Source organism: Chinchilla lanigera, unplaced genomic scaffold, assembly GCF_000276665.1.
Source record: "Chinchilla lanigera isolate Chin_1 unplaced genomic scaffold, ChiLan1.0 scaffold00005, whole genome shotgun sequence".
Taxonomy (NCBI): Eukaryota; Metazoa; Chordata; class Mammalia; order Rodentia; family Chinchillidae; genus Chinchilla; species Chinchilla lanigera.
Window position 1 is genome coordinate 10439165 of NW_004955406.1, and position 25831 is coordinate 10464995.

General features: G+C 40.6%; 2 protein-coding genes and 1 long non-coding RNA gene across 3 annotated transcripts in view; all 3 read left to right on the forward strand.

Annotated features, from left to right (window-relative positions):
• Nucleotides 1-46: 46 nt before the first annotated feature.
• LOC106146292 lies at nt 47-8856 on the forward strand. The gene is made up of 3 exons (XR_001230931.1): nt 47-217; nt 4323-4554; nt 8624-8856. It is a non-coding gene; the product is annotated as an uncharacterized LOC106146292 (long non-coding RNA).
• A 2789-nt stretch (nt 8857-11645) lies between these two features.
• The window catches only part of Opn3 (opsin 3), a 43149-nt gene continuing 28963 nt past the window's right edge, over nt 11646-25831 (forward strand). The window contains exon 1 of the mRNA XM_005374819.2: nt 11646-12158. Coding sequence (XP_005374876.1) covers nt 11795-12158 — 364 coding nt within the window. The 5' untranslated portion in view covers nt 11646-11794. The remainder of the gene's footprint in view (nt 12159-25831) is intronic.
• On the forward strand, nt 16203-22770 carry Chml (choroideremia-like (Rab escort protein 2)). The gene has a single exon (XM_013520518.1). The coding sequence runs from the start codon at nt 16471-16473 to the stop codon at nt 18424-18426; it is 1956 nt and encodes a 651-aa protein (XP_013375972.1). The 5' UTR covers nt 16203-16470; the 3' UTR covers nt 18427-22770.

Below are 25831 nucleotides of genomic sequence, written 5' to 3' on the forward strand. Positions count from 1 at the left end.
ATCTCTGTAACATTCTACTTTTGCACAAAGAGGACATTGAGATTCCCCTCCCTAGAGAGAGGGAGGGGGCTATCTCAAGGGAGGCAATTTGCTTTACACTAAAAAAAAGATATTCGAGCAGTAACCTGAAGGAAGTAAGGTACCAAATCAGGAGGTCCTGACATCACCATGTGCTTGACACATCTGAGAAACATCAACGAGACCAGTGTGACCAAAGGTGACGTGGGATGGAAGAGAGGGGTAGAGAGATAAGGGCAGAATCAGGAGACAGTGGTCAGATTATGTAGGACCTTCCAGGCTGTTGCAAGGACTCTGGCCTTTATTTCCTCTGAGTGAGATGGGAAGTTTCGGGGCAGAATGGTGATGTGATTGTTCCAGCTGCTCCAGCTGCTCTGTGAAGAATAAGATGAAAGGGCTAAATGGTAGAGCAGAGAAACCAGTTAAATGGCAATTTCAGAAATCCAAGCAAGAGATAATAGGTTAGTGTGTGGACTGTATTTAGACGCTGAATCTACAACCAAATGGGAAACTAACTGCAACACTTAACAACTGCAAACTTGGATGCTAACTAGATATTTGGTATTAAGAAATAGTTGTTCATTGTATTACCACGGTATATCTACAACTAAATAGTTGTTCATTGTATATCAGAGTATACCACATACTCTGATAATTATATTTTATGCTATATTGCTTGTCTTAGGTTATTCTTGCTGCTCTAACAAAATACTTTAGAGTGAGTAATTTATAAACATCAGAAATGTATTTCTCATAGTTCTAGTAGCTGGAAAGCCCAACATCAAGGCTTCCACAGATTTGGCATCTGACAAGGGCACTATTCCTCAGAGATAACTATGGGTCTTCATGGAAGGAGAAAACAGGTTCCTCCCATCTGTTTTATAAGGGCTTTAGTCCCATCTATGAGAATGAAACCCTTATGACCTATTCACCTCCCCCAAATCACTCCTCTTCATGCCATCAATGTGATAATTAGGTTTCAGTATATGAATGGAGGGCACAAACATTCATATCACAGCACTGATTTTTTTGCAATATTATGCTGTGGCATTACCCATTCAAAATATTTACAAATAAGTAGTAAAGTATGAAGAAACATATAGTGCCTTGTGCAAGGTACTGCTGATAGTCTATATAAAGTATGGAGTAAAAACTAACCATTAGAATGTGGATTATAGTGACCTTGAGAAAAGTCACAGTCAGTGGAATGGCGAGTTAAGAGACGAAAGGAAGTATGCAAGCAGGTGTATTAGCTTTCTGGAACACCTTAAAGATGTTTGCTGAAGCAATTCACAGTTATTATGACCATTTATAAAGGATGTAATTGTATTTTTATTTTATCAATTATAAAAATGATACAGTCATAAATTTAAAGAACATTAAGAGAAATCACCCATGCTCCACTACTCTCAGAAACTATTAACTTTAAAAAATTAGGCCACATACTCTGATAATTTTATAGTTTAAGTACAACTATGTGGACTATTTCAATTTTAATGTATTATTTCATAAAATTCTCTCTGTGTTTCTAATAGCTTTTGTTAGTGTAATTTTTCTTTCTTTTTCATCTATTTTCCTCAAATGTTATTTTATTAATTACTTTTTACATAGAAATGACCATGAAAGGTAAGTGACTTTTTTTAAAAAAAGCTAGAAGCAAACACACTTAGCTACAAGAAAAGAAATGATATTGTTAGGAAAAGACACTAGGAAAAAAAAAGGCAGGCTGGATTCTCTGCAGTAGTTTGGCTTCAATTCCCGTGAGTAGTATGAGAACCAGGTATGGAAGCCAGCACATGAGACCACATGCAAGGTCCAGGGTTCATCCTCAGCTGGTCTCTCATGTGGGTCAGGTAGCAGCCATCTGTAGGAATCCTGTTGGAGAAATAGGTTGTTTTTTGTTTCCTGCTTCTGGTTCACCATGGCCAGCTCAGTTGTCAGGATAAATTGAAGAAGAACTTCTCTGTATAGAATGAGCATTCTCAGGTGATGCCTGAGGCAGGGTTTGGAGACAGAGAAGTTCAACAGTGTATGTCCCTTCTAAGCAGGAGGTGCTAAGAAATTGGGCCAGGCTCACACAGACATATTCAAAATAAAAGATGGCAAATGATAGAAGGCATCTTAATAACAACACTCTTCCACATGTCTGTCTCTAGTTCTAGAGTCACATTTGTGCAGCAGGGACTGATGCCTTACAGAACACTGGAGCACAGCTCTCACACTGCTCCCTCTCTTTCCTTCACCGTATTTTGGGAACTTCCTTATCCTCAAGTTGTATCTTCTGTCTTCCTTTTCTATGGCTTATCCCCTCGTTTTGATGGCTCACATATAGAAACAGTGCTTGGGCGGTACCTTTCTTTTCCTTAGGGCAGGGGATTGAATCCTTGTGCTTGCCAGGCAAATGTTCTACCATTTAGTTACTATGTGTTCTACCACAACACGCTGCTTCACCACAGGCCCAAAAACAGCAGAGTCAACCAATCATGGACTGAACTTTACAAAACTATGAGTCAAAATAAACTTTTCTCTTTATAGGGTGATTATCTCTGAGGTTTATTATTGTGGTGGAAAAGTGGCTAATAAAAGTAGTAAGGTTATAAATGAGATTTCATTTTATTTTATTTTATTTTATTTTATTTTTATTTTTATTTTTTGGTTTTTCTCCGGTACTGGGAACTGAACTCACGACCTTGCGCATGCCAGGCAGGTGCTTTTGCTGCTGAGCTAAATCCCCAGCCCCTGAAATTTCATTTTAAAAACAAATATATATGCAGTTTGGGGGGGTGCAGACAGGTATACAGTTTATACGCTAAAGTGATACCCATATTTCACCCATCTGAGGAGGTATATGAACACAGAGAAATGATAGTTAGAACTTGAAGGATGTAGATTTATTTAAAGTTCAATTATAGTCTCTAAATTATATTCCTAAACAGAAAAATGTACAGATACATTGGGTGAGATTTTCTCAAGGGCTCTTCTGCTTCTCAACAAAGACTAAGGTTACAGGACAGGGAATGACATTTCCCCAGCCCTGGGAAGGAGATTAGTTGATTTGGTAAGGGCTGAAGTTCTTTCTAAGCTGATACATACATGACCCAGAAGGTTAGGGGTTATCAGTTATTTCCAACAAGAGTGTCAGACAAAACAGTCACCATTCCCCCTTCTACACACTTTGCAAAGGACATTCTTGGCATATAGATTGTGATGACTTACTACTCTGGTGTAGGAAGATATTAAATGAACTTCTTTGGCCTTGGGCGTAATCTCACAAAACAAAAAGGCTTGAAGAATTCCCACATTGGAAAGCCCTGGAAGTACGATGTGTGGAGGCACTAGGAAACAGTTCTGCATGCATCTGCTCATTATCACCTCCACACTATTTAGGAGAATGTGACAAGCTCATTAGGAGACTAAGAACAGCCTTAATGAGCACTTGGAGGAGCCATCACTTGCCTCTGTTCTTTCCATCCAAGGAGCACTGGTTGGAGAGACTGAGGATAGTCAGCTATCCACAGAAACAATTCTTGAATTGAGTGGGCAAGAATGGATACATATTCACATACAGCAGATTAGACTTGAAGTAGAGGGAACAGACTGGGTCATACTGGGAGAAGGCCTAGTAGGGAAGACAGCCTGCACTGTTTCAGGAACCCTCAGCATGGGCTGAGAGGGAAACCAGACACAATGATAAAGCAATGCCTCTGTCAAGGGAGATAGATGTATAAGAAGAATCTCAGAGAGTTTAGGTTTCTAAAGAATCCACAAATCATCATAGATAAGAAAAATGTAGCATTTAAAATCTGATATGATCAGAGGGTACTAACATCAGGGGATGACTTCACCAATCAAGAAAGGTTTTTCCTTGCAGATCGTGGGAAAGTAGCACCTATAGAGAGTAGTGGGTCAAGAAATGGGAGAAGCTGAACTTGTTGTTTTTCCTACCTTTACATTTGCCATATAGAGAGCCAAGATTTGCAGTAAAACCTCACATACATAGTCAGTTTGTAGCAGAAAGCCCCCCCAGCCAGTATATTTCAGTTGCTCAGGTGACAGTTCCTGTTGCAGTTCCAGATGCTACTGTCTCCTAGAAATGGCTGGTCACTGTGATGCATATTGTAGGAACCAATCAAAGAAAGCCAAGTACTCTACCTCTCTACCTCCCCTTTGCAACTCCGTAAAAACCTCCCTCCCTGAGCCTTTGAGGCTTGACATTTTGGGAATGATCCTGATCAGTGTCTGCTGATGTAAATAAATCTGCCTCCAAATCCTGAGTGTCATTTTAGTGTTTCTGTTTGCCATAGTGTCTGGTGAATCAGCTGGAAAGACCACCCATGCTGACCTCTTTGTTCATGGGTCATGACCCTCACAGACAGAGCAAGGACCTCTTCAGGTCCTGACAGGAAGATGTACCCTTGAGATTTCTTGAATATCCTCAGAAGTCTGGAGGAGCATTCCTGGCTCCCTGCTCAAGCGGCTCACATCAGATCCCAAAAGGAGGAGGACACTGTCTGCCTGCCTGCCTGCCTGATTCTGGTAAGACCCCTGGGGGTAGCCCAGTTAGTCCATCTGTCAGTCTTGCACAGCTCGAGAAGAAGGACAGCCTGATAAACTCTCATTAGTTATGACCACCCTTGAGGGAAAGGGGTTGGATTATTTAACCTCCAAGTGTCTGTTGAATGAATGTGTGAGTGGAATGGACAGCATAAGCAATAGGTTGCTCTGTCTGTGCACCAAGACTGGGAAGCACTGGTCATAGTGGCTGATTGGGCTCTCATCTGTGGTTCCATGGTGATCAACACATAGTAGAATGAAGGCTTTACACCCTCCTTAGCTAAGTCATGCCTATGTCCCTGCGAGGGGCATGGCATCTGAATGGTCTCTCTCTGAGGGGCACCCACCCTTTGTCTTTTGTGCCATTGTTCAAGAGTATACAACACTCACATAGGAAGTCAGAGATGGGAACTAATTAGTCAAAACCCACAGTTCCTGACTGCAGAAAAAGGGCTTTTCTGAGATTATGGAGTTTAAAATGAAACCAAACCACTCAAAGAAAAAAAAAAAGAGGTCCATTTTTCCTGAGAACTCCACTTTGGCACCCTTGTTCGCCGTTTCAGTTGCTGCCAACACCTATAGCTTCACTTCCCACTCCCAACTCATCTTCTTCCAGCCAACTGAACTGGTTCCAGCTAGCCATTGCCTGCATTTGGCCACATAGGCCGGCCCTCCAGAGCCTTCTGCTTCTTATCCTGGTTGCGGGGGGGTGGGGGTCATCGAACACTTCCCAAGACGACTGTCAGCAATTCCTTCCGAGATCCACATTTTGATTGAGGACAAATTGGACTGTCAGCTTTGATGAATGAGTTGCCATTGCCTTTCCCAAAGGTCACATTGCTTAGAAACATAAAATCCGTCGAGTGCTTCTCAAGCACATCAAAGAGGGGGGACAAAAGGAAAAGGCCCTCTCTATCAGGAAAAGGTCACCATCACCAGGGCAACTGGGACTCTTACCTCTCAGTCCTTCTGCCAGGCAAAGTCTTACAACCTGGGAGGACATCTTACCAAACATGAATTCCTGTATAAGCCAGTCCCCACACTGCTCTGGGAAGAGACCTCCTCTTCAAGTTAGAAGCAATTATCTCCTTTGTACCAAGCCAGTCAGCCTCCCTCTCATTTAACCCTGCACTTTCAACTCTGACTGTTGCTGGGGAGGAAAATGATGCCTGCATCAGCCTGAGACAGACAACTGTAATCCTGAAATTCTAAAAACTCTCTTCCCAGAGGTATGGATCCAAGACTCACCCCTGGGTCTGACCACCAACCATGCTGTGACTCCCATTGCTGTCAGACAATATATATGTCATGGGAAGCACACAGGCATCCAGCCACATCTCAGCCACCTAAAGCAGTTTGGAAATCCTGATAGACTGTTAATCACCTCAAAACACTCTTCTCCTCCCACTAAAAATGCCCAGTGGGGATTACCAGCGAATGCAAGATCTCCACGACATCAACAATCCAGCCATCACCTTGCACTCTGTGATTCCCAACCCATACACTCTTCTTGGACTGCTACCTGCAGATGCCGCCTGGTTTACACGTCTAGATTTAAAAGATGCCTTCTTCTGCTTGTGGGATGTGCTGCAATCTTCAACTGAGAAAATCCTGAGACAGGACAAAAAGGCCAGCTCACTTGGACTCAATTGCCACAAAGGGTTAAGAACTCTCTCACTATTTTCAGGGAGCCTCTAAGAACAGATGTGGCCAAGCTACAAGCGCCTTTTTTCTGAGGCAGCCTATTTCTCGGTCCCCTCTTGTTTGTCATCATGGTCCCCCCCCCAAAAAATAATAGACTGTCAAACTGCTAAAATACAGCTCTCCTCCCTGTAAAGCCAGCTCAGGATCTCTGAGTTGCAAAGATGCCATGATTACCTTCCGTATACATTGCCTTAGTCTTCTGCCACCCACAGCCTAATGGTACATCTGCCTGGACCTAAAGAATGCCTTCTTTTGCCTTTGATTGGCTCCTGTCAGCCAGTCCCTTTTCACCTTTAAGGGAAAGACCTCAGTTCTGGATACAAAAGTCAACTGGCCTTGACTCAACCTTCCAGAAGTTCAAAAACTTGTTTATCCTCTTTGGAAAAGGCTTCACAGCTGACCTTGCCAGTTTCCCAGCACAAAATATCACTGAACTTCTGATCAATGACACCCAAGCTGCCTGTTGGAGAGGCTCAAAAGCTCTGCTGCAATATCTGGCAGAAACTGGTTACAAGAAAGAAACTGAAAATTTCTTGGAGCTGCTGGCTTCTACAAAATCTGGATCCCTGAGTTCACAAAAATTACGCTTACTCAGATTGTCAGTTCCTGGGAGCACCCAGTGAACTACCTGTACAAATATTTGGATCCAGTTGCTAAGGGCTGCCTCTCTCCTTTGCCTCTGTGCACTTATAGCCACTGTCCTTCTGATCAAAAGCCAGACAAGCTAACCTTAGCCTAAGTCCTAACTGTCCAGATGCCACATGCCATATTGGACCTCCTGAATAACTGTAGACTACTCAATCCTGCCACATACCTGCCTATCAATCTGGAGCACCCCAGAGCATGACTCCCTGGCACTAACTGATAAACTGTTTTCAAGCCAACCAGACTTTAAAAAATGGACCCCTTGACAGATGCTGAGTATACACTGTTTAACAGATGGAAGTAGCTCTGTTAGGAATGGAGTCTGACAGGCTAGATATTTTGGGAAAAGCTCTCCTGCAGGGATGGTGTGCACAACAAACTGCTTCCTACTGCTGTCTGGAAACCTGCCACCAACAATGCCAAACCCATGCTCAAAATAATCCAATCCAGAGGCCTAACCCCCCTCCAGGGAGCCAACTGACTGAAACACCAACCCTAGCCAGAAATCTTCAACGAGTACTCCTGGAAGATCCATCTTAATTAGAGCCAGATCTGCCCCCACCATATGTTCTGCAAGCTCAAGCCACAGTGCCAGCACCTATACCCCTGCAGCCAGCTCAGGCTTTAGCACCTGTGTTGCCGGCCTTGACCTCTACCCAGATATACAGATAGACTTAGTGTTCATCTGCACCTAGTTGGGCTGGCCTGAGGCATTCCCTACTCAAGCTGACAGGGCAGCAAAAGTTTGTAGGGTCCTGCTGTGAAAAATCATCCCTAGATATGGCCTACCCTTGACTACTGGCAGTGACAACAGTCCTGCATTTGTAGAGGAGATAACAAAATAGAAATTACATATAGCATACATGCCACGAAGCTCCAAAAAGTTAAGAAACATAACCCTACAGAAACTGTTTGTAACTAGCTCCATAAAATTTATCTAAAAGACCAGCTATACCTGTAGACACCTCTACACACAAATACAACCCAGGTGCATATTAACCACCTCTACGAGTTTCAAAAATACAGCCTTAGATCATTCATTCCAAAGTTAAAAGTCCATTCAGACAATTGCTGTAGAGTTTACCTGGACCGCTCTTTCAGGACTCACTTAGAAGAGACAATGCACTCAACAGCCCTGCTCTGATCACTCCAGATGCTGACCAGTCCATGCACAGCTAAAGTCTGAGGACACCATTCACAGGATTGCTCCATACTTCAATGCTTGATTCACCTTAATTATGGGGCCTTTTCAGGATGCTTACCCTAGTCCTTGCTTCCATTTCAGCTTGCAATATTGTATTGTCCAACTTGGTTTTTGCTCCTCTCCTCCGCTAGCTGTGGTTTTTGATAGTTAGTCAAATAAATACTTGACCAAGATTGGATGAGCATCGAAGGCATATTGGACATTCTCCTAGATCAAATTAACTCCTTTGCTCTCTTGCCAGAGTAAATTATGGCCACCAAGGGTGAAACATATCTCTTTCTAAAAGCAACTTAGGGAAAATAAGGGAAAGCTTTCCAATCTTGGGGACTTTGGCTAGGGCCCATCCTGGGACCATTGAATGTTACTGCTTCTAGTTTGGTGTTGTCTCAAAAGATCACATATAACATGGACAGCAAAGATTTTCTTGGGAAACTAAAAGAGGGGGGAAAATGTAGCAGAAAATGTCATCCCCCCAGCTGGTATATTTTGATTGCTCAGGTGACAGTTCCTGTTGCAGTTCCAGTTGCTACTGTCTCCTAGAAATGGCTGGTCACTGCAATGCATAGCTCTTCACTACAATGCATATTGCAAGAACCAATCAAAGACAGCCAAGTATCCTACCTCTGTACCTCCCCTTTGTAACTCCATAAAAACCTGCCTCCTTGGGCCTTTCAGGCCTGATATTTTGGGAATAATCCTAATCAGTGCCTACTGACTTAAATAAATCTGCCTCCAAATCCTGAGTGTCATTTTGATGTTTCTGCTTACCGTAGCAAATTGACTTTCAGTAAGGATGCCAAGACCATTCAGCAGGGAAAGGATATCCTTTCCAACAAATGCTGGAGAAACTGTTCACCCATACACAAAAGATTGAAGTTGAACTTACATCATACATGTAACATTATATATGTTACATCATACATAATATTCACTCAAAATGGATCAAAAACCCACATGTAAGAGCTAAATTTATAAAACTTCATTTACTTTTACAGTGGTAGTATCTTGCCACTATCTATCATAATTAATCACACACATCAATATGTAAATCTGAAACTGACAAGAAACATTGACAAATGAAATCATATATGTGGTATCTTCCTTGAAAATCCTCAAACATTTGCCAAAAGCCTTTCTTCCTCCTTTGTATCCACTGTTATTATTCCTCTTGCATAGGCATGGCCTAGGGCTTTACTCTGACAGTGCAAAAGGCAAACTCCTTGTATTACAATCTCTACCTCATTCCTAGTCTCATTCTATTCCAGCCACTTTAGCTTTCTTGTTGTTCCTCTACCACTTCAAACACAGATTCACTTTAGTACCAGGATTTTGTGTGTGCAATATTTGGTCAGTACTATCCTTAATCATACTGGTTTTTTAAAAATTTTTTATTTTAAAGAAAATAGTACAAAAAAAGAACAATAGCAAAATACAAACAAAACAAAGCAAGGACATTAAAAATGATACAGAGTTTCAAACCAAATGATAGGGATTAACAGTGGTTGTTTTGGTTTGTTTCTGTGGTACTGGGGACTGAACCCAGGGCCTCCGCAATGACTACATCCTCATTTTTTATTCTGAGACCAGGTCTTACTAAGTCACTAAGTTCCCTAGGCTGATCTCCAACTGGCAATCCTTCTGCCTCAGCCTTCCAGAGTGCTGGGACTACAGGTATGCACCACCATGCCCCATCCTGTCATATCTTAATAATAATCCACTTCTCCTTTCTCATACTTTTTGTCTGCTTTATGTTATGGTTTGTGTCTGGATGTCCCCCAAAGCCTCATGCAGTCATACAGCAGGCTTCTGGAGTTTATGATTGATTCATGGGTGTGAGTGCTACACCTGCCCTGGGGCGGGTAGCTTGCATACATTGTAAGGGAGGGAAAGAGGCTGCTCCTGGAACTCCGCCCCTTGTGCTCATGTTGCTTTTGCCATCTTCCACTGCCCTGAACTGTTGTCCTCTGCCATATGCCAATCTGTCTTGGACCCAGCTGAGCGAGTATGGACTGAAACCTCCACAAACTGTGAGCTAAATACACTTTTTCTTCTTTAATTTTGGGCGTCAGATATTTTGTCTCAGCAATGAGATTAAAGTAACCAAGACATCTTATAACACATTATCACATTTAGAATCTGACTTTCCACATTTATTCTGATCTGGTTATTGTCTACTGTCCCAACACTGCTGCATTGTAAGCTTTCTGAGGCAGAGCACCAAAGAGTGAATGAAACATTTAGAACACAGGACAGCGAGTCATTCATCCAACTAATACTTTGAGAACTTACTGTAGAGGGAGAACTATACTGAAAACACAGTAAACATGAGACATACAGAACTTGTTAAATGTATGTCTAAAATCTAAAATAAGCATATTTTGAGGGTAGATGGCTAGTTTCATAAATGGCAAGTCCGATTAAAAGCCTTAACTGCCCCGTGGCTATTGTTCAATGCAACAGCATGAAAAACTGACCACCAGTCGATTAGATTCTCTCTGCGGAATCTGGAACTGGAATTCACTGAAGCTAGTCATTCCTCACTGATCTTTTGCACCCAAGTGGGCGAGATGGGGCAGTTACATAAGCTTTTACTCACTCCTGCTGGTCACCAGTTCCCTAGGACAGCTTGACGGGGGGTGGGTTGGGGGGGGGGGGGATGAGGCCATTTTAGGGTCTGTGCAGAACAGAGGCAAAGGCATCCTTGAAGAGTGCGATCACGTTCACAATCTATATTTGACTTGCACTATATTTTCATTGCTACTGGGGAAAAGGCCCAGTGGAAAACGTGTGCTGTTCTAAATATAGCTCCTACTTCTCTATACCTGTCAGATTTAGGTTGAAGCTTTGGGGGCACAGCCCAGGCAGTCACCTCCAGGAAGGGCTTCCGCAGACCGGGACAGATCTGTCCCTGTCTCAAGGCAGGACGGAAGGACGTGGAGTCCAGTCGGGGCTTAGCCTCAGTCCTCTAATGCCATCCTTCCTGGTCCTGAAGCCCTGAGGGTAGCAGGCGTGCAACCCCTCCCTGCTGCAGCCCTCGGCCCTGTCCTCCAGCTCTCAGATTCTCTATCACTTTACCTTTCTTCTCCCCCCATTTCGTTGTTTCTGCGATTGTTTGGCTAGTGCCCTCTCCCAAGCTTTTCGACCTGTTATTTTCTTCGGTTTACAATAAGTTATGGCAGGTAGCATTAGTACAGCTTTTCAGAAAGAGAGGAAGACTAGCGTGAGCATGGGCATCAATATTTATAAGTGAACGGGCGAAGGGACACGATGGTCTCAAACTGGGTGCGGGGAGACGGGGTGTGAGGAGCCACTGATACAGTCGCTCCCAACCTCCAGACCGGCCCGCGCGCATCCACGCTGGGGTAGAGATGAAGAACCCGGACCTGGGCTAGGACAAAGGAGCCGCGATGGGTGGAGCTACCGGAGCGCAACGGTGGGCGGGGACGCGCAGCCAAAAGGGCGGGGCTACGAGAGCGCCTGGGGGGCGGGACGCGCACCGGAAAGGGGCGGCACCAGGAGGAGCGCGGGCGGAAGGGGCGGAGGAGGGCGGTCCCGGCGCGCGGCGCCCGCCCGCACCATGGCCAAAGCGGGCGGCCGTGCTGGAGCTCCAGCCCCACCCAGTGCGCTGCGCGCCGCGGGCCGCCCCGCTCGTTGTGTGGGCGCCGGGCCATGTACTCGGGGAACCGCAGCGGCGGCCAGGGCTACTGGGAGGGCGGCGGGGCCGAAGGACCGGCGCCGGCGGGGACGCTGAGCCCCGCGCCGCTCTTCAGCCCGGGCACCTACGAGCGCCTGGCGCTGCTGCTCGGCTCCCTCGGGCTGCTGGGCGTCGGCAGCAACCTGCTGGTGCTCGTCCTCTACTACAAGTTCCAGCGGCTGCGCTCTCCCACCCACCTCTTCCTGGCCAACATCAGCCTCAGCGACCTGCTGGTGTCCCTCTTCGGGGTCACCTTTACCTTCGTGTCCTGCCTGAGGAACGGCTGGGTGTGGGACGCCGTGGGCTGCGTGTGGGACGGGTTTAGCAGCAGCCTCTTCGGTGAGTCGGCCGGGAGGGGACGCTTCCTCCCTCCTCGCAAACTTCTCTTTCCGCCTTGCCGCAGCCTCGGTGCGTCCCCGTCCCGCTCAGCCTGGGTGCCCGCTTCCCTCCCCCCCACCTCCCCCTGTCCCCGTCCCCGACCCCGACCCCGGCCCCGAGCTCCCAGCGCGCCTTCCTCCCGCGCCTCCCGCACCCGCGCTGCCAACCCCGCCGGCCCTGATCCCGCCCTCCCCAACTTCTCCGTGCTCCAGCCTCCCCGGAGCACTCCGGACCCCGTTGTCACCTCCTGACACAGTGCAGCAGCGCATTTCAGTTTGGGGAAGGAAACGAGGGCCTCTGAAGTCAAGATGTTCAAGGAAAAAAGTGATTAAGTTGGAGGAGGGAACAAAACGATTTAATTCATACGCTATGACTTTCCTGAAAGGAAAGGTAGAAACCTAAAATAGCGCTGTATGTATTTTTTCTTTTGTTCATTAGGAGTTGTAAACTTTTGAATGCTTCCCAAGGGGTGATATAGCTTCATTCATGTCCGCTATAGCTTCTTTCATGCCCCCAGAATGCAAAGTGGCACGTGTCCTGTAAGCTATTTTTACTGTATTTTTTTCCTCCGTTATACCATACCACACTCTTAAATTGAGATTACCTGTGCCTCAGAGAATCCCATCTCAGGGGGACAAATTGCTGTGCAGGCAGTAGGTTTCATTAAAGTAGAACTTGATAGTTAATTGAAGATTTGTTTCTAAAATTATTTCTGATCATTGCAGAAGTTTTAAGTGTCAGTGAGACTTGCCTTTTTGAAGACCACCAATTCAGGATATTATTCCTTCTATGGGAAGGAAATTATTTTTTTTCTGTGTGCCCCAGGTATTTCATTTATACAAAGGTTTGAAGTGGAAATGTGTATTTCTCAGGTTTTAAGATTCCTTTTTAAGTCTTGAAATCCGCTGATAATTTATAACTGCTTTTATCTTGGCAGATGTTGGAGAGCAGTCTTTGTAGCATTATCACAAATATTTTCTTATTCTCCAGCCTACTGTGCCCTGACAAACCCAAATACTGTGGTGTTGTAATGATTCTTTTTTTTAATTATTATTTTGAAGGAAACAAAATGTCAGAGAAGTCATGAATCATTTGGCTTGCCTCCGTGATGTTAATATTTTCTTCTTCCCCAATAAACATGAACCTGAGCATTTCCTTTGTACAAAAATGTGGAACCTGGGGAGGGAACTATGTATGTAGGTGATGATATTGATGAATATGTGATTACACTCTTTACGTTAATTAAAAATACCTACCAGGCAGATCTTTAGGCAGGCCTAAGCTTTAAAGAAAGGAATTGTAGCCCAAGCCTGAAGTGTCATCATTAATGCTCCCTAGTGTGGGCATCACGTGTTTGTTCACAGGCATGAAAGTTCTTATTTCCATAAAGTGCCTTTTCTCTGCTCAGAAATTCTGTTTCTGCACCTGGGAGTTTAAAAACAAGGATGCATTGAATTTTTTATAAATGCTAGCATTCACTCTCTTCTCCCCTCTGCAACACTCACTCTTCGGTATCTCCTACACTCTTCCTTCTGACCTTCACCATTCCTGGTGGAATCCCTTTCTAATCAGAATTTGTTTTGTAAGACTGCTGGAAACCATCACCACCTGGCATTTTACCCTACGTCTACTCTGTTTCTCAGGGCATTTCAATTAATGCTTTCAACTGCAACCATATTCCCATTTTAAAATTAGAGACAGACACTTAGCTGAGAGGATCAGAGATTTTTTTTTTGTACTGGGACAGGGCCTTGCACTTGCCAGGCAGGCACTGTGCCGCTGAGCTATATTCCCGGCTCCAGGATTAGAGATTTGTTAAACAAGAGACAAGAATGAGTGATGTTATTGTAGGGTTTAAAATGTTCTTAGTTAAGGTAGAAAATTTCTTTGCCTGAAGTGTGCTTTTAGATTGAGTTAAGGAAGGAGAAAGGGAAACTACTTCACCTCTCAATCCCTGAGCAAGAACTAACGATAAAGAAGTATTAAAGGGAGAAGAAATTTTAAAATGCCAGAAGTAGCTGGTTGCTCCAAGGGCTTTGGAAGGGCTGCCTTATCTAGTGGGAAAACCACTGGTCTGATTGCACAAGGGTGGGCCCTGTTCTTGATCCTGTGGCTGATTGTGTGGGCCTTCCCAATTCATTTTATCTCCGCAACAACAATTTTCTTGTCTTTTTCAAGAAGTGGTTGAACTTAATGTTCTTGAAGCTGATCCCACTTCCTTTGCGTTTTGAAGAGTCTCTTGATCCCAGCAGGTTAAGAAGAATCTTGGGGTTTATGTCCTGTGCATTCATCTCTTACTCCCACTCTCAGCCTTGTCCCCTGCCAAGCCAAGAAATACACATGCTGTGGTTGCACTTCTTCATAGGTTCTGTCTTCCTCTTCACACCTGCTGGAAGGCCAGATAAGTAATGGAGAAATACATATTTGGACCAGTAGACCAGATACCTGCTTTACTCTGTGCTCAAATCCTGGCTTCTCAGCAAATGCTGAAAATAAGTGGAATCTCTGATAGTCTGGAGGTAGAATATGAATGGATAGGATTGTTAGGATCAGCATTTCAGTTAAATTGACCAGGCAAATCAGAGACGTAGTCAGTTAGTTATGTAAGTTGATTGAATGACTTATTTTACCAATATCCAAAATAATCATTTCTCTTAGCATTGGCAGGTCCAGCTTACAAAATCATTTAAATTTTAATAGATTTAGCAATAGTGAACCTTATACATTAAAAGGAAAACAAAAAAAACCCTCACTGTTACTGTGCATTGATGAACCACAGAAACGCTAGCACTGTGGGCTGTACAGTACATTAGCCAGAAGACTTCCAGGTAAGTAAGTCCTTCAGGTCATTGGCTGTCTCATTTCTGGCTACAGCGAATGTCAAACAGGAATTCTACATGTGGAATATAGCCAACATCATGCTAAAGTTAGCAGGAGAGATTTTCTTCACTACCCTTTCAAAAACAAGAAATAGCACTTTAGTCCTGGTAGAGGATATTTTTAAAAAACCTTTCTTGGGATACAGAGATTCAGGGTTGCAGAGATAGTCTGACAAAATGCAAATATCACTGTATTCAAATGTTAGAAATAGATGTTTAATTATTTTAATATCTAAATCTAGGAATTTTTAAAGTTTATAAAACACATGCACATTACATTTATATAAAGATGTTATAAGTACCTTTTATTCCCTCAGTAAGCATAGTTTGTTGTACCTAAGTATTTTTTTTTTTAATACCAGATGTTTTACTGAGTTAATTCTTTGTAAAAATCAGCAAGGTTAACTCAAAATATTCTCATACTGCTGCCACAAATCCCAAGGGTGTTTGGGCCATTAAAAGGTTTATTCCACTGCTCTGGAATCACCCCTGTTGTTTGTTGGTCTCAGAAACATTTCTTGCTTGTGATGGTAGACACATAGTATGTTACCTGTTTCCATAAACACAGTGAAGCTAAGCATTTCTTTTATTTTTAAGCTCATACTGTATACTTAAGTATTTTATTTTTATTTGTTTTGTTTTTTGAGACAGGATCTCGCTATGCAGTTTAGACTGGCCTTAAACTCTATGTATCCTGGGCTGGCCTTGAACTTGCAGCAGTCCTGCCTCAGCCTTCCAAGTCCCAAATACTAGGATTACAGATGTGCACCACCATGCTTGACTTACTCTGTTATTTTAAAAGCAAGGAATTGCGTTCATTTTTAAAATTTTCGTGGGACATTATGTCTATTCTTTATTATCGCATTGCCTGATTTGGGAGTGGTGGGTATATGTCTATTGTTCTTTTTTAAGAAATTAGAAACTATGTGAAAAAGCATTTTTATGACTTGTTAGTAGAGGTTTGTATCCAGATAACAAGTCAGGCCCCAATGGATTATAACTGCTGTTGCATGAAATTACTTTTATATTGTTTACAATTGTATTTTTTCTTGAATTTTCTTCTTTCAGAGAAGAGTTCCAGTCACAAATGCATATCTGATGTATTTTGGCATTTACTGCTAAGATGAAATGCAGGAATGAAAACCACACATCCATTTTAATATTCTCAGATGTGATTAGATGTACTTTGTCATGTTTCTATGCTACTGACTTGTTAAAAAAAACTTAAGAAAAGGTAACCAACAGCTAGGACCTGCAAACTCAGTGCTGCTGGAAGAACTGGAACATTACAAGGAGAGAGTTTATTACAGCGTAGTCACACCTCAGCTGAGCGTCAGCCTAGATTCACTTACTTTCTTCATCAGAAGCTGTTACCTGAACCTTTACTTCCTACAATGGCAGACAATCTTCCCACAGAGTTTGATGTGGTTATAATAGGGACAGGTTTGCCTGAATCTATCCTTGCAGCTGCATGTTCAAGAAGTGGACAGAGGGTTCTGCATGTTGATTCAAGAAGTTACTATGGAGGGAATTGGGCTAGTTTCAGCTTTTCAGGATTGCTTTCCTGGTTGAAGGAATATCAGCAAAATAGTGACACCAAAGAAGAAACTGCTGCTGCCTGGGAAGACTTGGTCCACGAAACAGAAGAAGCCATTGCTCTCTGCAAGAAAGATGAGACCATTCAGCACACGGAAGTTTTCTGTTACACCAGCCAGAATGCAGAGGACAGTGTCTATGAGATCGGTGCTTTGCAGAAAAATGCTTCCTCAGTGGCATCTAGTACCCTCACTAAACCTCTGCATTCTGCAGAGTTGCCTGAAGAAAGGCACTCACACATTACTAGCAATGAAATGCCTGCTAAGTATACCCCAAAAAGTGATAGCAAGATTTCACTAGAAGAAACTGATGTAGAGGAATCACTAGAGAAAGAAAAGTACTGTGGAGATAAAACTTGTGTACATCCAGTTTCAGATGGAGATAAGGTTGAAAACAAGCCTACCGTAGAAGACAATATGAATCAACCAAAGAGAAGTGTGATTACTTACCCTCAAATGGTTAAAGAAAGCAGAGGATTTAATATTGATTTGGTATCAAAGCTGCTGTATTCTCAAGGATCACTGATTGATCTTTTAATCAAATCAAACGTTAGTCGTTATGCTGAATTTAAAAATGTCACTAGGATTCTTGCATTTCGGGAAGGAAAGGTAGAACAGGTGCCTTGCTCCAGAGCAGATGTCTTTAATAGCAAAGAACTCACTATGGTTGAGAAGAGGATGCTAATGAAATTTCTTACATTCTGTGTAGACTATGAACAGCATCCTGATGAATACCAAGATTTCCAGCAATGTTTGTTTTCTGAGTACTTAAAAACTAAAAAATTAACCCCCAACCTCCAACATTTTATACTACATTCAATTGCAATGACATCAGATTCGTCTTGCACGACATTAGATGGCCTTAAAGCAACAAAAAACTTCCTGCAGTGTCTTGGACGGTTTGGCAACACTCCCTTTTTATTTCCTTTGTATGGCCAAGGAGAAATTCCTCAGTGTTTTTGCAGGATGTGTGCTGTTTTTGGTGGAATCTATTGTCTTCGCCATAAAATCCAATGCCTTGTAGTTGACAAAGAATCTGGAAGATGTAAAGCAGTTATAGATCACTTTGGTCAAAGAATAAATGCTAACTATTTTATTGTGGAAGATAGCTACCTTTCTAAGGAAACGTGCTCAACTGTGCAATATAAACAAATCTCAAGGGCTGTGCTTATTACAGATCAGTCTATACTAAAGGCAGATTCTGATCAGCAGATTTCCATTTTGATCGTGCCTCCGGTGGAACCAGGTGCTTGTTCTGTTCGGGTCACAGAATTATGTTCATCAACCATGACATGCATGAAAGGCACCTATCTAGTGCATCTGTCCTGTGAATCTTCAAAAACAGCAAGAGAAGACTTAGAGTCAGTGGTGAAGAAATTATTCACCCCTCTTGCTGAGACAGAAGTAGATAAGGAGGAACTTAGAAAGCCAAGACTCTTGTGGGCTCTTTATTTTAATATGAGAGATTCCTCAGGAGTCAGCAGAAGCTCATATTGTGGATTACCTTGCAATGTTTATGTCTGCTCTGGGCCTGACTCTGGCCTGGGAAGTGAGCACGCTGTCAAGCTAGCAGAAACAGTGTTCCGGGAGATCTTTCCAAGTGAAGAATTCTGCCCTCCTCCTCCAAATCCAGAAGACATTATCTTTGATGGTGATGATAAGCAACCAGATGCACCTGGAACCAGTACTGTAACAATGGCCAAGGTAGAATCTCCCGAGGAAAGCAAAAACATAGAAAGCCCCCTTCAAAACTAGAAAACAGCGAACTGGAAATGCACTTCATCTTGGCGTCAGAATATTCTCACTTGAAAGACAATTTTCCATATGACTAATTAGGACTGGTTATATGATGAGTGCTATGCAGATGTTGTCTTTAAGTCTTTTTGAGACATTGGCTATTGAAAGTCTTTGTTAATCAGTAACTGATTTATTTGGTTATTGGACTTTGTGTTTCAGAATCAGCTCCATGATCCAGAAACTTAAAAAACAGGGTTAGCTTTATCTTAATACTGGATATCTACTTAAGAGTTCCATCTTAGCAATGTTGCTTAAAGGAAGGTAAAACTGTTACCAGCTACTGATCTTCAAATTTTATCATTGTCTACAGAGTAATTAATAATATAAGAAATGCTTAGTTACTGTTGCAGCTGTTACACTTGCTACCACCTCTTCATAGAAAAATACAAATGATACATTATGTGAGTCTTTTGTATGTAATATAAATAGTGTAGGCTTGGTAGTGAGAACAGCAACTAATAAAAGTGCCAGTAGGATAAAAATACACTTGTCTGTAATTGTTAAAGATTAGTTTTGCATGGTCTTTATTCTTTGTGAAGGCCTCCTGTTTATATTTTGCTGTTTAATTTGCCTACTTAGCCCTTGTATCCAAGAGAAACAATGATACCACCATAACCTTCTGCTTTACAAAAAGAAACTGAGATTAGTTGATAGTTGAAGAGTGCATGTGGAGGAGATGTATTCTAAAGAAAATCTAGTGGAGAAGATTGTTGAAAAAAACTGTAGAACTGAATGAATGAAAAGAACTTCCAACAAGTAAGTCCAGCTAAAAGAAAAAAAATAGATCACCCTAGGAAAAAATATTTCAGGTGGTTGTTCTAAAATTCCTAAAGAGAAATAGAATGGAGCATTTTTAACTTGGGGTTACAGATGGTTTTTAAACCCTTTGTAAGTAGATTTTCTCAGCCAAGTTTCTTCAGAATGGAATGTACCATCTGTTGGCTATACCACTTTAAATAGCAACTCTAACTTACAGAATGAATCAAAGTAGGATTTATTGTGCCCCTAAGGTTGTGTCTCAACAGACAAATAGGTAACAACATTCATTCATAATTACTTACACCTCTTGACAGTTATCTATAGAGAATAGAAATATTTTTTCCCTCTACAACCACGAGGAATCATAAACCTGCTTGTACTCCAGTGTTGACAAGTTGCAGGACTGTCAGAAGAGGTGAACTTCTTTCTCATTCAGTCCCATTTCCATATATCGGGAAGAAAATAATGATCCTGTAGGAAGAGGTCCTTTCATAGTTTTTGCTCTGAAATGAAGCATTTACTGTGCACTAGGTACTTAATCTTGTGTTTTCCATAACGTTCTCAACAGCATTGTGAGGCAGATACAGCATGCTTTCAAACTAATTTGGTCTGGAAAAGCCAACATTGCAACCTAATGTAGTCTTTCATGATCCCTAATTCTGTCTTTTCACTAATGTTCACTGGTAGAAAAGTAGTTACTGTAAGAGAAGTAAAAGTGCCTGGGAAAATCAGAATCTCGTTGTTGGGGAAAAAGAGTACACAGATGCGGATTCTACAGCATATTACAGAATCAAAGAAAAAAACATATATTTAGAGGTGTGAATCTTAAGCAGAATTTGGCTGAGTTTTAACAAAATAATGCTCTTTGGTATTATGTCACAACTGGAGATTGTTACCAAAAATGTAAATATGCAAAGATAACGTTCTTTTCTTGCTGTGCTGTATATGAGGAAAATGAGACAAGACTGATTCAAGTAATAGCTTATTGAAAGTAGAAAGTCATGGTTTGGTATTAATATTGATGTTTTAAATGTAGTAAAGTGGTATTGTTTGGTCAATCTTAAACTTACCAAAACATCTAAAATGTCTGATAACCTACAAAATTAGTAATTAAATTTTTGAAAGTCTCAGGGTAAAAATAGAGGCAAAAGAAATTCAGGCCTACTGAGAAGTTTCTTAGAAACACAGATTACTCATAAGAAATTGAGAAAGGGAACAGTGAGAAGTTGTAAAAGATGGTGTAATGGAAATATTAAGTGTTAGGTTAGGCCAAAATAAAGATTGTTTTAAAAACGAAGAAAATGAATATATTATTTCCTTAAACCAGTGCAAGATAACAAGTTGGAAATGAGACAAGTTGTAACCAGTAAACATTTAAGAATTTATGGGATATTATAATACAGAGCAGTTTTCTGACAAGTTGGAATTTAACTCCAATGGGCTTATTGGTTAGCTTTTTGAAATGTTTAAGAATAAATATCTAGATATCATGAAAGATGATATGCTAATTATATTTGGGGGCAAATATAACTTCAGTACAAAAACCCAAACATAAAATAGTTTTTATTCTCAACAAAATACAAAGTGAAATTTTGGCAAACAATACAGCAACAAATAAGTTACTTCCTATGGCTCAGAATTTTAAGTGTTCAGTTGAATAATCATTACATCAACATCAATAGAACAAAATGGTAAAAATTCAAAGTATTAACTACATTAACTTTTTAAAAATTTACCATTCCTCTTGTTTAATTGGTGCGAATGATTTCATAGGCTTCCCATAATGTGACAGGTAATTATTTAAAATTAAGAACTGAGAGTCATATTGGGAAATATTTATGGTAGAAGAAACATTGGAGTAAAAAAATTTTACAAAATGAGACAAGGAAAGAAAGCAGCATAAATATTTCTTATTTACATGGCTAGCCAAACATATGTAACTATATTAACAGTAAAAGACTTAAATCAGGAATTTGCAGGATATATAAGATAAAAGTCCTGTTTCTAGAGCCCAGTGGTAAGTGCAGTTTAAAAAATATTTGAGTATTCATAAGCCATTAAAGGAAAGTTACACGACTATATTGGGATAATTTAAGAAAGATACTTAAATAGAAGCAGGCTGAAAGAGCTAAACTCAAAATATGAGAATACTCCCATGAGAGACATCCTAGTACAATGGAAAAATAGTAAATGGAGAGTCCTTGCATCACTTCTTAGCTGTTTCTTAATCTTGGGAAGATTACCTTAGTTCACATTTCTCCATCTGTAACATAGAAATTATATTTAACAGAATTATTGTGGGGATTAGTTAATATGTACAAAACTACATCCAGGTGAATGCTAATACGTGACATAGTTTTATTATAATATTTAACATTCCAACAGAATGTTTTATACAGTTTTATACAATGTTGGAGATGTAAGTTTTTTTTTAAATTTAGGGTTTTTTTCCCGGTACCGGGGATTAAACTCACAACCTTATGTTTGCTGGGCAGGTGCTGTGCCACTGAGCTAAATCCCCAGCCCCCTAAATTTAGGTTTAAAGATGGGAGTTTTACCTTTTAAATCTTTATTCTCTGAAGCAATCTTTATGTTCTGTGGTGCTGAATAGAATGTTTAAGATTGTAAAGCATTTGGAAAGAAGTGTTTAATAAAAGTTAATAGAAGGACCAGCTGGATCAACCTGAAGATACTAGGTTCACTTTTCATATGATAATGCATTTTATTTCAGATGAGTGAAAATGTTACGTATAAAAGAAAAATAAAAAGAATATTTTCATCCCAATAATAGTGCAGAGATTTCATGGCAATGAAAAGCATTGACAAGGTAGATCAGTTTAAAAGAATAAAAAATGTATACTAAAGGAAAAGTAAATGAGCTATTTGGATTCACAAGTGTTTAATTTTTTTAAAGTGGATGGAAATCTTTAAGGCTTTGTACTCCTTAGTGGACAGATTTATAAAGAATATAAATGACATGATGCAAGCAGAAGTTCATAGGATGATATTCAGGTGAAAATACTAAAAATAAAAATAGAAACAACTTTGACCTAGTTTATGCTATTAAGCAAAAATTTTTAAGTGTGCATGTATCTTCATACCAAAAGTATTATATATTAGTAGTCATTAAAACAAAACAAAAAAACTAGGAGACTAACAAGCTCTATGCCTGATCTTTTGACTTACTAAGTTGCTTTGAGTAGCATATACCCAGTAAAATATTTAAAGAAGCTACTTGCACAAGTTTTTTTAAATGCCCATCGTTTGAGACATGGATAATTCTTAGTGTGATGCTGTTGCTATCGTAAACTGTTATATAGCCTTTAAATGTTGTTATATGTAGAATTATATGCAAAACTATTTAGAATCAAAATGTTAATTAGAATATAAATTATGTTTACTGGTTATAATTGTAAAAATTTAGGTTTTAACATTAAAATATCAGAAGATGTAATTAATTACAGTTTAACATTAAGGGGTTCTTTTTTTCTGTAAAATACTGATGTGTGTAATAAAAAAATAAAAGATTAATTGGCAAAATGGTTTACTGGATTGGTGAGATACTTACTGATTTCTTGGAAACATCTCAAATTTCCCCTTTAAAAAATACATTTCTAAATGCTAAAGACAAAAAGATAAATCTCTTAAAATGTGACAGAATTTTCCAAGTCTTCATAGGAAGGAACTGTTGGTTAGGATAGACGTTGTATCTTTTATAGCTTTTCTCAGTTGCCCAGCGTTAAGGAATAATAATAGATATGGTACCATTGTACTGGAGGACACCAGCATGAATACAAACTAATTAAATTATGTCTGCAAATCTCAAATACATCTTTTGGGAGCCATGGAGCCCATGGAAATGAAGGCTGGATTCATAGGGGAGGCCAAGGCTGGGCCTGAATAGGGTTTCTAGGGAGACCTTTTGTCAAGACAGATCTTGGAATGGGCAGTGCAGACAGACCCTGTGTTCCAGTCAGCCTTGGAGATCTAAATCAAGGTGATGTATTCAACAAGTAGCAGTTGAACTCTCAAGTGTTAATTATGAATTGGCATTCTAGGGCATAGAGCTATAAAAATAGAATAGGATAAACTGTGTCTTAGAAACATTTTCTTAGAATGTCTAATGAGTATTTAAGACATTTTTCTCTCACACTTTGAATTTAGTGACCACTACTCGTCTCCCTTTAATGCGCAAAAAAAAAAAAGCAAAAGAAATCTCTGACTTTTGATGCTTTTCATTTCTTTGAGTGTCAAAATATTTTATACACGGCTGGGCATAATGATGCACGCCTGTAATCCCAACATTTGGGAGGCTGAAGCAGGAGGGTCACTGAGTTCTAGGCCTGCCTGGGCTACATAGTTCAAGGGCAGCCTGATCTACATAGTGAAACCCTGTCTCAAAAAAAAAAAATTGTACACAGTTGGAAACAGTCTGCTTAAAGGTTAAAAGCTGGGTCAGTTAACATCTAAGTCTTTATCATAGAACATTTAGTTAATCAAATTTTTGGCTACCAGAAGCTTTCTCTTCTACCTGGGGAAGGAGCAAAGAGGTAGAAGAGGTTGGGTCCAGAAGCTCAAGATGTAAAGGATTTAGGGAAGTAGAAGTGTAAAGAAATCTGAGAGAAGCAGAAAGTCTCCATACCAAGAAATTCTTGGATGAAAATTAGCTTTATTTGCCTTCAATTTGGTGGATCAGATGGAAGCCGTGTTCCTCTTGACTTCTAGGTAACTGCTTACTGGGAATTTTTAATTGTTTTTATCTTCACCATAAAGAAGATTACTATATTTCCAGTATAATTCCCTTCAATTTAACCAACAACCAAATGTGTTCACATTTTAACAGCAGGGGGCACAGTACCTCCTGATTTCTGTAAGGCATGAACAATACAGTGTGAGTGATTCAACTGAAAGAATTTTCTAACGTGAATAAAGTGACAAACTTGGCTACAGCATGGGTAAGAATGCTTTCCTTCTGACAGCCGTGTTATGTGGCTTTCAGGACAACTACATGAGGTAAGAAAGTGCTGGTGCTCACTTTATAGATGGGACCTGGAAGAATTATAGTAACTTGGCCTGGACTCACTTGCAGTGGATTAACTGGGGTTGGAAGAGGAAGTGGGAGTTAAATCACACCTGAAATTTGATACAAGTCATCTTGATATTGTCAAGAGCTTCACTTGCATAGATTACTTACTGCTGTTGTCCTATGATTTGGCATTTCTTGTTGCTAAATATATCTCTAATTCTTAATATACTCTGAACAGCTACTGAATAGGAAAAAGGAGTGACTGGATTTAGAAGTGCAGAATTGACAGCAGGGAAATGAATACATGTTTGTAGATCATTCACAAGGAGATAAGCATAATTTTCTGGTTTTAAGAAAGTGATCCTGGGGACATCCATGTATACAGTAGATTTTAGACCAGTTCTTTTTATTACATGTCAGGTAAAGCTTTTTAAGTACTCTCATTTCTGTTTGAGATTTGTTCATCCCTTATCTAAAAACAACAAACACATTAACCTAGTAGAAAGTGTTACTTTTGTAGCTTTGTAAGTGAATCTCCTTATGTTTGTAAGTTAAAAGGTTTTGTAGCACTTCTAAAGAAGGCGTTTTGCAAAACATCCAGCTAAAAAAGATTTTATTTTTAGGCAATTAAGATTATTGTAAATTTCTAGTTTTAGGGTAAGCATATATGAATCAGTAAGACTATTTGAAAATAGTGTATGTAACCAGTAGGCTGTTCCATACAATAATGTTACTCATTTTCTTTCATTAAGGCAGTGGTTCTCAAACCAGGATATTTACCCTTCAGGATACGTCTGGAGCCATTCTTCGTTGTCTAAATTAGGAGGGGGCATTAATAGCACCTAGCGAGTTGTGAGGTAGCTGTTCACCATCCTACAATACACAGGGCAGCCCCCTCACAAAGAATTATCTAACTCCAAAGTCAGAAAAAAAATCTGTTAAACATTTTTAGTATTCTTAAGGAAGATATCTTCTTTCATGCTCCCCACTTGTGCCTCTTAAGCTTTCTGACTTACCTTGTTCACAGCATCACTGTTTTGTTTGTTTGTTTGTTTGTTTTTTTCCCTCGGTACCGGGGGTTGAACTCAGACCTTGCGCTTGCCAAGCAAGTGCTTATACCCCTGAGCTATATCCCCAGCCCCACAGCATCACTGTTGATAGGAACACCTGTGTATCCTCCATCTCCTGTCACCAGCTAACCGTGGCATCCTTCTGGAGGTTTACGATAACATAAGCCCCAGAGCAGCATTCAGACTGTATCTGATCCTTCTGCAGTTGTCAGATGTAGACTAGAGCTAACTCCAAAGAAATTAGAAAAAAAAAAAAAAGAAATGAGGTTATCCTTATATATATATCAAGCAGCTATCTCAAGAATATTAAAATATGGGGGCTGGGGATTTAGCTCAGCGGCAAAAGCACCTGCCTGGCAAGCGCAAGGTCGTGAGTTTGGTTCCCGGTACCGGAGAAAAACCAAAAAAAAAAATTTAAAAAAAAAAACAACTTAATTTTGTGTGAATTTCACTGTCAGGAATTATGTCTTAAAAATCTAGAACCCAACCCCTTCTTCTGCCTCCACTG